The sequence below is a fragment of the Phalaenopsis equestris genome, unplaced genomic scaffold, assembly GCF_001263595.1.
Source record: "Phalaenopsis equestris unplaced genomic scaffold, ASM126359v1 Scaffold000224, whole genome shotgun sequence".
NCBI classification, from domain to species: domain Eukaryota; kingdom Viridiplantae; phylum Streptophyta; class Magnoliopsida; order Asparagales; family Orchidaceae; genus Phalaenopsis; species Phalaenopsis equestris.
In genome coordinates, this window is record NW_018164666.1 from 7,141,528 (window position 1) to 7,154,989 (window position 13,462).

The 13,462-nt window shown below is 32.4% G+C and overlaps 1 protein-coding gene across 1 annotated transcript; it reads left to right on the top strand.

The window, feature by feature from the left end:
* The first annotated feature begins 2,882 nt into the window (after positions 1 to 2,882).
* Positions 2,883 to 7,780, top strand: LOC110023558 (PTI1-like tyrosine-protein kinase At3g15890). The gene is made up of 4 exons (XM_020723038.1): positions 2,883 to 3,085; positions 3,197 to 3,341; positions 6,224 to 6,486; positions 6,832 to 7,780. Exons 1-4 carry the CDS (start codon positions 3,042 to 3,044, stop codon positions 7,499 to 7,501), a joined length of 1,122 nt encoding a protein of 373 aa, XP_020578697.1. The 5' UTR covers positions 2,883 to 3,041; the 3' UTR covers positions 7,502 to 7,780.
* Positions 7,781 to 13,462: the final 5,682 nt, after the last annotated feature.

Genomic DNA, 13,462 nt, shown 5'->3' on the forward strand with positions numbered 1-13,462 from the left:
AATTCAGAAGAAGAGTGAGCATAAGTACTCACAATTACATGATGAATTATTTCAACTGCATAAAGCTATGTGGTTTATTCCCCTTTCCAGAGCTTTCCAAATAAAAAGTTGAGGTATCTCCTCTTAGCTACTACTCTTAGATTATCTAAATATGTGTTAGAATTTCTTACAATACTAAGACACTAACTATTCACTCTACAACCATTAATCTTCTAGCATGCATCATTATAACAAAAACTCATAAAAGTTAGATCATTTTAGTTTTAATAAAAAATTAAGGCTATTGAAAGTGGATTGTACATAATTCTACTAAAAATAAGATTTTAAATTTTAGAACATTTTGAAGTTAAATCTAAGTTAAATATAAAATAAATAAATTTAAATAATATCATACTTGGCTCAATTTGGTTCGTACCGGGAAATTAAATTTTAAATAACAACTCCCTCACTTTTTTCCCTTCTTCACATTTATTCTCTTAGATGAGTTTTGCTTGTTACCGTGATTTTTAATTTTCAAGATTTAAAAAAAAAAATTATTCAAAGCGGTGTTTTGTCTATATTAACATTTTCAATAACAAAAAAATAATTGTTCTGGTCTAAAACTAGTTGTGAATAAATTTGAAACAAAATATAAATAAAAATATAACACATTAAAATGTGTTTGTGCTTGTATTTGTGCTCAGAGAGAATAATACAATAGCATAATGGCTATGCTATTATAAAGAAATTTTTTTCTTTTGTATAAGTTGGGGTTGTAATGATATTACTTAGGTGTTGATGTAAGATAACTAAATTTTGAAACACATAAACTCCTTCAGTCTTTTGATATCTTATTTTTATTGTTATATTTTTGCTTGCTTTTGATGTTTTACTTGCTTATATGAAGATCCATTTACTAGTACTCTTAAGCTATTGTCATAGATTAATCATACACTCATGCTTACTTTTGATAGGCTATAATTTTTAAAATAATATCTTTATAATCATTATCCTTATGGTGTGTACAAATGTATAATTGCCTTAAAAAAATTTGGTGTTTTGAGTTTTAATGATTGAGCTAATTATTTTGTTGTGTGCTCCCTTATTTAGTTACTCATAAATAAATTTTACCTTTGATTCAATATATATGATATGCTACAATTACCTCTGAAAGTTTGATTAATAGATTAATAAATTGATGTGTTATTATTATTAAGTGATATCATTTAAATTATGATTATAGCTTGCTCGCTCCTTTTTTGGCACAACATATTTCTTATTTCAAGTAACAGTCTTACCTGAATAGCATTATATTTCCAATATATTGTTCTTTGGTACTTTTGAGCTGTGCTCTAAGCTTCATTGATTCTTCAATTAATTGTTTTTCATCTTTGTAGTGCAAACAACTGCAAACAGTAGAAGTATTTTTACCTTAAAACCATCATTCTTTTAAAATTTTTAGTACACTCCATAATGATATTTCTTACACGCTCATAATATTCTAATTCATTCCTTTCATCATTTCATAGTTCATAATAAGTCATAACGACAATTCAAAAATACACATAATTTTTTCTAAGAGTTGATATAAAAATAATATAATATCAACATTCCTCAAATAAAATTATGCTAAGGTCAAGAGGTTGTACCATAAAAATCTATGAAGCTCAATAATGATTGGTTGGTTTAAGAAAATCCTCTTTATCTTCATATTGGCTCAACCCCTATATAACATAGAAGAAGACTATTACATAGGAAAGCTAAGAAATTGGGGTTCAAATTGTTGTAATGGCTGACCACATTTAGCTTACATAGGATTCCAAGAGTTTGAGATTAAGACCTTTGCCGTGAACTCTGTTAAAATAGGTAATAATCACCTTAATACTCGTAATTCAATGCTGGTTCCACTACTAATGCTAGGAAACCCCACATAAATACTTTGGCTCTTGAATTTCTTGATTTGACTCAAATCCACTATGGCACTTACAAAAAACTCAATCAAGCTTCTAAGTTGCTTAGAGAAAGGCAATTATCTTGATAAAACTTTAATGTATTGTTTTATTACTTATAAATGCCATACAAACCTAAAAAAAATGATGCCTAATAAAAATAAATAGTCATAAATCAGGTTCACACTATCCCTTAGATAATACATTCAAATCATATAGGAAATAATAAATATTAAGTACTAGGGCCTTACAAAAATAACAATGGGTTGAATGATAATCGTGGGTGATGGGATGTGAGAATGTTGCAAGTGGAGAAAAAAAAAGGTCCATACATCCTTTAAGAATTTACCAAAGAAATACACATGGCATGGAAAGTAAAATCAAGGAGAGGCCATGAGGGCTACAACAAACTAGTTAGGTTAGAAGACTAACAAAATATGCAAACATAAGTCCATGTATGCATTGATGAATATACATTCATATGCATACACATACATAAATACATACATTAAAAAAGAAGGCAATCACATACAAATCACCCAAAATTTTCTATTTACAATTCAAGCGCCTTATTTTATCCAATTTTCAAATAGTCACTCAAATATCAAAATGCATGATAAAACTACAAATCATATTTTTTTTATTTTTATAAATTCTCAATGATTTAATCGTGATACACGTAAATACATCAGTTCAATATTAAAAAAAAATACTTAAATCATTCATTTATAAATATCAATATTTCAGGTGGACTCTATCTAATTATCCCTTAAAAAAAATATAGTTGATGTAAAAGATTGCCTTTTGGGCAAGCTGGCTGAGCCCAAAAAAAAGAGAGTTTTTGACCTGGCTAGACGAAAGAGGAAGTTGAATCATGGCATCAGTGCACCTGCAGCGCACCCCATCGCGCTCGGTAGCCACCGGAGCACGCGCGTTCGTATATATCACGAAAGTCCATTTTTTCGCCTTTGGGCTTTTCTATTCTACCTTTTCTCCCACTACCTTGGCATCTCTCTCTCTCTCTCTGATTAGCTCGCCGTCATGGTTGAAGGAAGCTAACTTGTTCGCCGTTTTGCTTTTTACAGCTAGGTTGAGGTGAAGGACCTAAGTCAGATGTCTTTCTTCTCTTCCCTTTGCTGCGGAAACTCTTCCGACCGGTGGGTTTTGGGTCTCCTTTCACTTCCCCACCTTTTTTTTTTCAGATTTGTTTTGGCTGTGGTTGTTATTGGTGATTGGAATGTTGATGAAAGCTAGGGCTATCATCGCAGGAGTGAGGGGAGGAAGTCCAGCACATGGAGGATTTTTTCCCTCAAAGAGCTGCATGCGGCCACGAACAACTTCAATTATGACAACAAACTAGGTGAAGGGGGATTTGGGAGCGTTTATTGGGGTCAACTCTGGGATGGATCTCAGGTATTTGTCTATCTATGAGTTTCGGCTCTGGGAATTTCTTACTATGTTTTGATATAAGCTTCCTTTAGAATGGGTTCTGAAATTAGAATCTTTGATTTTGCTTTTTTTTATTGAATTCTGTGAAAGCAACTCAAAGGAAGGGAAAGGTTAGGTATAGTTATGTTGTAGGTTAAATATGAATTCTGTGTGATAAGCATCGTTTGTTTTGTGTATTATTCCAAAGCTAAACTCCTTGGGTTGAATTATAAAAGGAATGGTAACGTCTAGAATCATAATTAGATTGTTATCCAGTCAACAAATTTATTGTTTGTAAAGTACTATTTTGGTTGCTCACTCTTTCTTTTTTGATGTTGATATGCATTGGCTTGAGTTTTTTCTTCTGTGAAATATTTGGACAAACATTTAATAACACTTATTTGGGGTTGTAGATGTCTAGATGGCTGAGGAATGAAGTTATATAGAATGATAATGCTTTTTTATGAGTATTTTTCAGAAGAAGAAACCTCATAACCAATTGCTATTGTGTAAATTACAGAAGCATCTCCCTAAATGCTTCTATGGTGGAATTATATTGGGATCCGAATTACTATCTCCCGAGTAGAAGGCTAATATTGCTATTTTTCCATTAAATAATGAAAATATCTTTCAATTTATGAAATTATATGCTTAGTGCTAGCACAACATTGTTATATTATTGAGTGATACAAAATGAGATATCACCTGTGCGTCGCCCGCAGTATGCAAATGAGGATCCAAGGCAAAGGATGGAGGAGTTTGATTATTCAATTAACAACTTTTAATTAATTCATGTTTTGGCTTCTACTTTTGCTACTATAAAAATAGGATGTTGAAATTTTTACTGTATTTAAATATCTTAAAGCTATGTTTATCCTTACATTTTGGCAATAATGTTTTAGAAGAATAAAAGGAAGGGCGGCCCGAGACCAGTGGTTAAGTTACGTCCATTCTAACATAGAGGATATGTGTTAGTCATGAAAATAGTCTCTCTGCAATGCATACTTAAGACTATTTATCGACACTTCCCTAAACCTTACATTGGTTAGACTTCTTGCACTATTATGTTCTTTTATAACTAAGGAATAGTTATTCTAAAATGTAGGGAGATTAAAAATTAACAATCACGAGTTCTTTTAAAATGCTAAATTCTATCTCTGGTTTTTATGTTTTACTAGCTCATATCGTCTTGCCAAATCTTGGAGACCATGTATTATACACATGGACTCAATTTTATATGATTTGACAGAGAAGTTGGCCAGTTTATTTATGCCAAGTAGCATGACTAATATCAAGTCCAAGTCCTATCGAGTTTGGCTCAACTTGAAATTAATATATATATATATATATATATATATATATATATATTCCAACTAATCTTGTTATACAAATCATATTTTTTATGCTAATTCTCATTTTCTATCATATTTCAATCGATTTGGTCTATATTCAAGCAAATCAGGGTAGAATTAAATTGATTTTTAGCTCTGAATGGAGTTCAAAATTAACTTAAAATGTAGTTTAGCTTCTCTCATCCAATGATTTTTAGCTCTGTAGGAGGTATCTTCTTATTTTGTAGAGTGAATTCAAATACCCAAATTAACTTTACAGTATAAGTCAAAGAGATTCTATTATAGTCCACTGTTATAATTCATCAACCCTGCAGTTTAATGTTTAGACATTGGAGATTTGGATTTTGTTCCATTCGATATTTGAAAAATATGTGAGTAAAAATATTAAATGATTAGCCCGAACCCATATGCTTAAGCTTTTGTGTTGAATATGGAGTTTAATCATTGATTTAGTAGGCCCCACTTTTGCCCATCCTCTCTAAAAAGTGGTTTCACAAATAGGTTCAATTGGGACAAGTTATCATGCTATTCGTAAAAATGCCTGCTGGTTTGTTCTCACCCTCAAGTTTAAGCTTTTGGGTTAAATATGGCTTTGATGAGGTATCATTCTTAAGTTTTTCCCCATTTGATTAATCCTTTCTAACAATTAATAATGAGGTCTAGGTTTCTATCATTTATCAATGATTTGAAGTAATAAATGCTGCTTCCACTTATGCCAGCTGATTTGAGCAAAGCACTGATTATCATTTTTGCAGCTAGGCCCTTGCAAATATTTGAATTTTACTGCTAATATTTTCTCCGTTGTTCTCTGAAGTTGCTCCATCCAGAAGTGGCTAGATACTGAAGAATTATATATGCAAAGGGGTTCTATTCCCATCAAAAGTTTCAAAATCTGCTTTTATGACATGATTCCATTGTAAATCCATGTTTCAAAGACATGGCCATCCAATAGGAAAGAAATGAGATAAGAGCCTACAGAAATGGTAGAAAAAAAAAGCAGATGATGCAGAAACTCCAGCCTTACTTTTTTGGTCTAAAATATTAAAAAGCTACAATATCACAGCCATCTAGCCGGCTCATCCTCACCCACCTAAACATTGGAATAAAAAAAAGAACGCCATTGAAAATGACTTATGAACATACTTTTGTGCTCTTTCGTATGATGATGCCACTTTGTATTGCTGTGCTTTTTGATGTTTCTGTTAGTTTTACAATAAATTAAACTGCATTAATACTATTGTTTTTGAAAAGAAGGTTGCGTTGTAATGTTGGAATTTTGACAAATGCCTGGGGAATATTGTTATATTATATGTTTGTATGCAATTTATCTATATTATAATACCAAAAAGAACTAAAAAGATCTCTCTAGTGCGGGCATGTCTTTTGTTTTTGTGTTGAGCGCTGGCATATATTTCTTTTAAGTTTTCAATTTTTATCCCTCAAATGCCTCCACTTATTCTATAAAATTTTCCCTCAGTTGTTTGAATATGGAGCTTCCTTTCATGTTTCACATAGATTGCTGTCAAGCGTTTAAAAGTATGGAGTAACAAGGCTGAATTGGAGTTCGCCGTTGAGGTGGAGATTCTGGGAAGGGTGAGACACAGAAACCTTCTTAGCTTGCGAGGATATTGTGCCGAAGGACAGGAGCGATTAATAGTTTATCACTTCATGCCTAATTTAAGCTTACTGTCGCATCTTCACGGACAGCATTCTTCAGAATGCCTTCTCGACTGGGGCAGAAGAATGAGTATCGCTGTAGGATCAGCTGAGGGCATTGCGTAAGCCCCTGAACCATTTTAAAAGAGGGAAATTATATGCATACCACATAATGCTTAACTTCTTTGCATATCTAACACCTAAAGTTTGATATTTACATTTATAATACTTTGGAGTTACGAACCTATGCATGAAAATGTGCACTTCAGTTTTAAAAAGTTAACAAGAGTGTTTTTTTTTTAATGTGATATTAAATATTTGCATATTATAAAACTGAAATACATATTCAAGTGTAGGTATTAGTTATGTAAATATATAAGCATTGTGTGGTATATACCCTTCTAAAGTTCAAACCCATCATTCTCACTTCAACTAGGTTCGCTGATTTCCTCGTTCCTGTCTTGCAGCTATCTTCACCACCACGCAGCACCTCATATCATCCACAGGGACATAAAAGCAAGCAATGTTCTACTGGATTCCAGTTTCCAGGCAAAGGTTGCTGATTTTGGATTTGCCAAGCTAATTCCTGATGGTGCAACTCACGTCACCACAAGAGTGAAAGGTACTCTTGGATATCTTGCTCCTGAATATGCCATGTTTGGCAAGGCTTCTGAGAGCTGCGATGTCTATAGTTTTGGAATACTATTACTTGAGCTTGCTAGCGGGAAAAAGCCATTGGAGAAGCTGAGCCCAACTGTGAAGCGATCCATCACTGATTGGGCACTGCCACTGGCGAGAGAGAGGAGGTTCAATGAAATGGCAGATCCTAAACTGAATGGCAACTTTGTGGAAGCTGAGATGAAGAGGATGGTGCTGGTTGCACTGGTCTGCGCTCATGGCACTCCTGAGAAAAGGCCTACAATGCTGGAAGTGGTGGGGTTGCTTAAAGGAGAGTTGAAGGAAAAACTGACGAATCTGGAGAATGATGTCATGTTCCAGCCGGAAATCATGAAAAGAAATCGAGGTTTTTCAGTTGCTGTTGACAGTTCTGATGGTGTTTGTGAGGGGAAAGATTCATTGAAAGGAGATGTGAAACAGGATAGTGATCAGATTTCTGAAGTCGTTGAAACAAGGTGAATTTTTGGTCAGTATATATGTTTGGGGAAGAACTGTGGATGTATCATTGTTGTAGCCAAGAATCAAACTTTACAGTGGATAATTTAACCTGGCTGTCTGTTTTCCTCTCGAGGTTTGGTTTTTCTTGTGTTTTGGTGCTGATAGGAAAGAGTTCGAGTGGAGAAAAACTGGAATTGTTTGTACATGTTTGATTTTGTGTTTCCCAGAATGGATGTTGTAATTTCTGTGGAAATATATTGGGCTATGGTGTTAAGTAGGGCTGGCAAAACGGCTCGTTGTTCGCGAACAACTCGTGTTCGACTCGTTAAGAAGTTCGTGTTCGGCTCGTTAATTTTGTTCAATAAGTTAACGAGCCGAACACGAACAAAGATGTGTTCGTTCGTGTTAGGCTCATTTTGGCTCAAAATACTACTCATCAAGTTTATATATATATATAAGTAGTATTTTAAAAAAAATTAATTGATTACAAGGCTATAAAGATTTATAATCAATTAAAATATTAATTAAGAAAATAAAATAAAAATTCTTAAATTGGATTCAAATGATGTTTTAATATAAATAATAATTTTTAAATCTTGCTCAAACCCTTATCGTCTTATGGCTACGTGATTAGGGCTGTTAAAAGGACTCTTTGTTCTTGAACAGCTCGTGTTCGGCTCGTTAAGCAAACTAGCATGTAGATTATTCAATTGTTGGGGTATTTACATATATACCAACAAATTCTTATGTATTTATATTTCTGACACTGATGTTACTTTTTACCTTAATAACATCTAAATCTTTCATCTCACATCAAAATTATTATTATTTTAAGGTTTAAAAAGTGAAATGCATCTTTTCGTTAATGGATGAGGTGGCATATAAAAATTGAACTTTGGGTGTCAGATATGTAAATACATAGAAATTAAGTGGAATGTATGTAAATCTTCCTAAAATGTTTTTAATTTGCAGCAGTTACATTCATTCCACCCAATTCTTATGTATTTGCATATCTGACACATAAGTTTTACTTTTTTTTTTACATTTATACCATCCAAATCTTTCATATCGCATAAAGAATATTATTAATTAAAAAATAAATAAATACACATTTTTAAGCATATGTAAGATGATATGTATATAAAAATCAAAGTTTTAAGTGTTATATATGTAAATACATGAGAATGGAGAGGTATGTATGTAAATATTATTATTTCTAATAATATTGAATTAAATGACAAAATCTTAAAAAATATATTTTTTGATGAAAATATTTACGAACTCGAAGCATTGAGATGAGGCAGAAGATGCACACACTTAATAGTTTTGTTTAAGAGCCCCAATTTCTTGAAATTATCTTTATTCTCTTTGCATATAAATGTGGAGAAAATTTTGAGTACGTCGTCATCCGGATGTAAGATATGTCCGGATGATGGAAGCGATACACAGGCGAGGTGTTTTTTTTTTTCCTCGCAAGTGTATCACGTCCATCGTCGGGACGGAAATTTTTTTAGTAAATGTCGGATATTGCTAAATCAGTTAACATGCAGAACAAATAGATAGTTTCTTGGGCTATGATAGTTAGATCTTTCTTTTAATATATTAATATTATTTTATTGTATTTTCAACTTGACATTTCAGATGTCATACTATGAGAACACATGAGCTTTGACGATTGAGGTAAAAACTCTCCCAAACCCAAAAAACTAATGTGAAATGTGGCGCTCCTTTCACGTTTGGACTGAACCAGTTAGGCTTTTTTTTCTTTTCTTAGAAGTCGGTTGATTCTCTTGGGCTACACCTAATTATCATATTATTCTATAATTATTTTTCATGATTTAGGTTTTTAATTTTTTTTTTGTGAGTTTGTTCGGGGCAGTCGTTGGCATTTCCTTTTCCCCTTCAAAGAGTATATCCAGGGATTGAGTAGTGCTTTGATTGCATCTCGCTCATGAGGTATTAATATATTCTTGCCCTAACCTTTCCTCATTCGATGTCACCATTTTCCTTCCATATTGCAACCACTGGATAGTCTCCCATAGCTATTTTTCTACTATTCCCCTATGTACACACCTTCTGTACTCACCTCCCTCTCTTCCAGTCACCCCTACCTCCCTCCCCATTACCATTTTTGGCCATCCTTCCCCATTACCATTTTTGGCCCTCAGTCGTTACCTAATTGTTATTTCAGGCCTTTCCCTGTGCTTTCCTTGTTGTTCTAGGAGCTCAAAACCATCCCACATGCATCTTTATTGATGTTCCAACCACCTAAACAACCTCCTTCACAACATAATTGATGTGCCCTCAATTGACTTCACCATTCTTGTTTGTTTTCACCCAAAACAACAAACCACCACCATCTTATCATAGTTTCCTTGCAGTTCACCCCCTTTCTTAGCTTGCCACCACCTCTCCAAGCTTCTTAACAGCCACCACCATCACTCTGGATCCAACCTGGTAGTGTGTCATGTTGTTATTTCATATTTTTGTTGTCTGGTTGTAATTCCCTAATTGAATTGCAGTAGTGATATTTTAGCTTTTATTATTGTTGGGTTAACTTTGGTATCATTCCATTTTGAATATGAGCCTATTTAGAAAGTAAGGAAAAAAAAAAAAACTAAACGAGTCAAACAAAGAAAAACACTGGAGTAGCTCAAGCTGAACTTGTTTACCCCCCAACAAAGAGAGTCCAATTAAAGTGCTCTGACTATGATATAAACTTGTTGCAAGGGTCCATTTTAAGGGCTCTGACTTTGGTAAAAAATAAAAGATGTTATATGACTTAGCTTGAATAGAGATTCTAATTCAATTGAAATCAATGCTAGAATGAAAGAATCTTTTAGCTCATATAGGAGACCAATCAAATAATTGTAGTTGTCATGTGACTAGATAATTAATGATTATTCATGTACATAAATTTAATATGATTTTCCTTGATTAGAGTATTTAACATATAAAATATATAATCGAATCATATGGTATTTAAAAGAGTGGTAATCAAATTATAATATAAGAGTATAAAGTATGGTGTTGTTATTGGGCCTAGAAGAAAATTAAAGAAAATTAATAATAAGATGTGAGCTGAAAATAAAACAATAATTAAAAATAAAAATATATGATTTAAATAATTTTTATCCACCAACAAGATTGTAAGAGCATATAAATTTAGTAACATCTTCCAAATTTTCTACCAAACATAATTAGAATTTAACTAGTACTATAATTATTTTAAGAAATAAATTACTGATAAAACAAATTAAGTAATCTAAACTTAACCATCTTTGAAGATATACTCGAAGCAAAAATATATAATTTTTCTTAGATGATCCACAACTAAAAATTTGAAAAACATAAAAATTAATCGAAGTGAGTTTATAAGAAACAAACATTGCAAGTGAAATCCACTAAGTACAAACATCGACATAAATAAGAATAATTAAAGAAGCAACGAAACGAGAAGATAGCATTTGATAATATTGATTTTTACTGTGACATTAGTAAAAGAGAAGTTGAGGGGGCTTTAAAGAAAACCATGGGTGGAAAATCTATAGGACATAATGGTATCCCAATTGAAGTGTGGGAAGATATAGGAGATTTGAGAGTTTCTTGGCTTACTAAACTCTTTAATATTATTTTAAAAACTAAAAAGATGCTTGAGGAGTGGAGGAAGAGTATTATGGTCCCCATTTTAAGAATAAAGAGGATGCACAAGAGTATGCAAATCATAGAGAAATTACATTGATGTGTCATACTTTAAAATTATAGGAGAGGGTAATTGAACATAGGTTAAGACGTATTACAAAGATTTCTGAAAATCAATTTGGATTTATGTCGGGCAATTCTACTATGGAAGCTATACATTTATTTTGAGTTTTGATGGAGAAGTTCAGAGAGAATAAGGAGAATCTATATATGTTTTTTATCGATTTAGAAAAAAAACTTACGATAAGGTTCCAAGAGATATCCTTCGGAGAGTTCTTAAGAAAAAGGTTGTTGATACTACTTATATTCAAGTCATCAAAGATATGTATACTAGAGTTGTACTTGTATTCGAACAAAAAGAAGATTGACTAAATATTTTTCTATTTTAGTTGGATTACAACAAAGATCGGCTTTAAGCCCATATCTTTTTGCAGTAGTTATGGATTCTCTTACTGGACATTTACATGAGAATGTACCATAGTGTATGCCATTCACTGATGATATCTTTTCATGGATAAGACTAGAGAGAAAGCTCGGGAAAAACTTGAATTATAAAACATTGGAGTCTAAAGGCCTTCGTTTGAGTAGAACTAAAACTGGATACATGGAATGGATACATGGAACTAAAACTGGATACATGGAATGTAATTTTAGTAGTAGTAGCTGTAGTGACATAGTTGTAACTATGGGCGATCAAATTATTAAAAGGAGTGAATGCATTAGATATCTTGGGTCTATTGTTCTAAGTGAGGGTGATATAGATGGGGATGTTATTAGTAGAATTCAAGTTAGTTGGTCGAAGTGGAGGAATGCTTTAGGGCCTATTGTGTGATACAAAAGTACCGCTTAGATTGAAAGAAAAATTTTATAAGATGGTGGTGACACCTGCAGTGCTCTATGGCGTTGAGTGTTGGTCTTTAAAAGAGAAGCATAAAATAATGTTAACTGTTATCGAGATGAGAATGATTAGGTGGATGGGTGGCTTTGCCCTTAGAGACAAAATGCGAAATGAATATATCTGTGATAGGGCTGGTGTAGCTCCAGTGGCAGGCAAAATTAGAGAGTGACGCATTAGATGGTTTGGTCACATTAAACGTCGACCATCTGATGATCCGATTATGAGAGTAGATATTTTAGATTTGACTTATGTGAAGAAAGACAAAAGTAGACCTAGAAATATCTTAATTTATTAGAATTAAATGAAAATATGATACTCAATAGGACGCAATGGATAAAAATGATTCATGTAGCCGACCCCACTTAGTGTGTGTGTGTGTGTGTGTGTGTGTGTATAGAGAGAGAGAGAGAGAGAGAGAGAGAGCTTGAATCAAGAATGACACAATATAATCTTTAGTGCTTTAATATCTTTACCAATGCATATATATGTAACACTAATCTTATAATGTTCTTGAGATAGCTTAATATTAATCTAATCTTTAATTATAAGTTATGCATATTTATGTGTACTATTCACTCATGCGCAAATTAACATGTTAAATAAGAAATTTTAAATATTAAATATAAAAATATTTACAATTTGTATTTCACGTATGCAAATGCCCCAAAAATTATACAAGGTTTTATGTCACATTTTTTTTTATTTCATTATTTCTTTGAGAAAAATTGAGGTTCTTGATTAGCTTTATTGAGAGAAACATGGAATACAACATCGAGTTCTTAAATAATAACCCAGAACAACACACACAAAGTGAGGAGAAACAATCCTAAAACATATACGATAGACAAGACTAACAACACATCACTAACAGTAGCAAAAACTACAAGACCAAAACAAACCAAACACAAATAACTAATATCAGCAACAATAATAACAACAACTTCAATATCAACATCGCAACCACTTGCATAAGGAGAATCAACAACCAAAAATCTCTAAACTGTAAAAAATACAGAAAAGAAAGCAAAAAACTAGAGACCAAAACAAACAAAATATCCTAGAAGAAATAAAAGACAACAAAACAGAATCATCTTCAAAACTAAAAAAAAAAAATCATCATAACAGAACAATGACATATAATCCAGAATTTAAAACCTGTTTGTAATAAAAAATTAAAATTTCACCCGAACATAAAAAAATATTTAAAATCTCAATGAGTTTTAATTTTGATTAAAACTCATCAAAGCTCATAACCAAACTAAATAATAAGAAAAATTTAATGAAGATATCCAATAAAATTCATAAAAGAAAAAAAACAGCCCAAAGTCATCAACAAGAACTAAGCTCCAACCTCATTATTTTATAGTTCTTTTTCCCAGAGT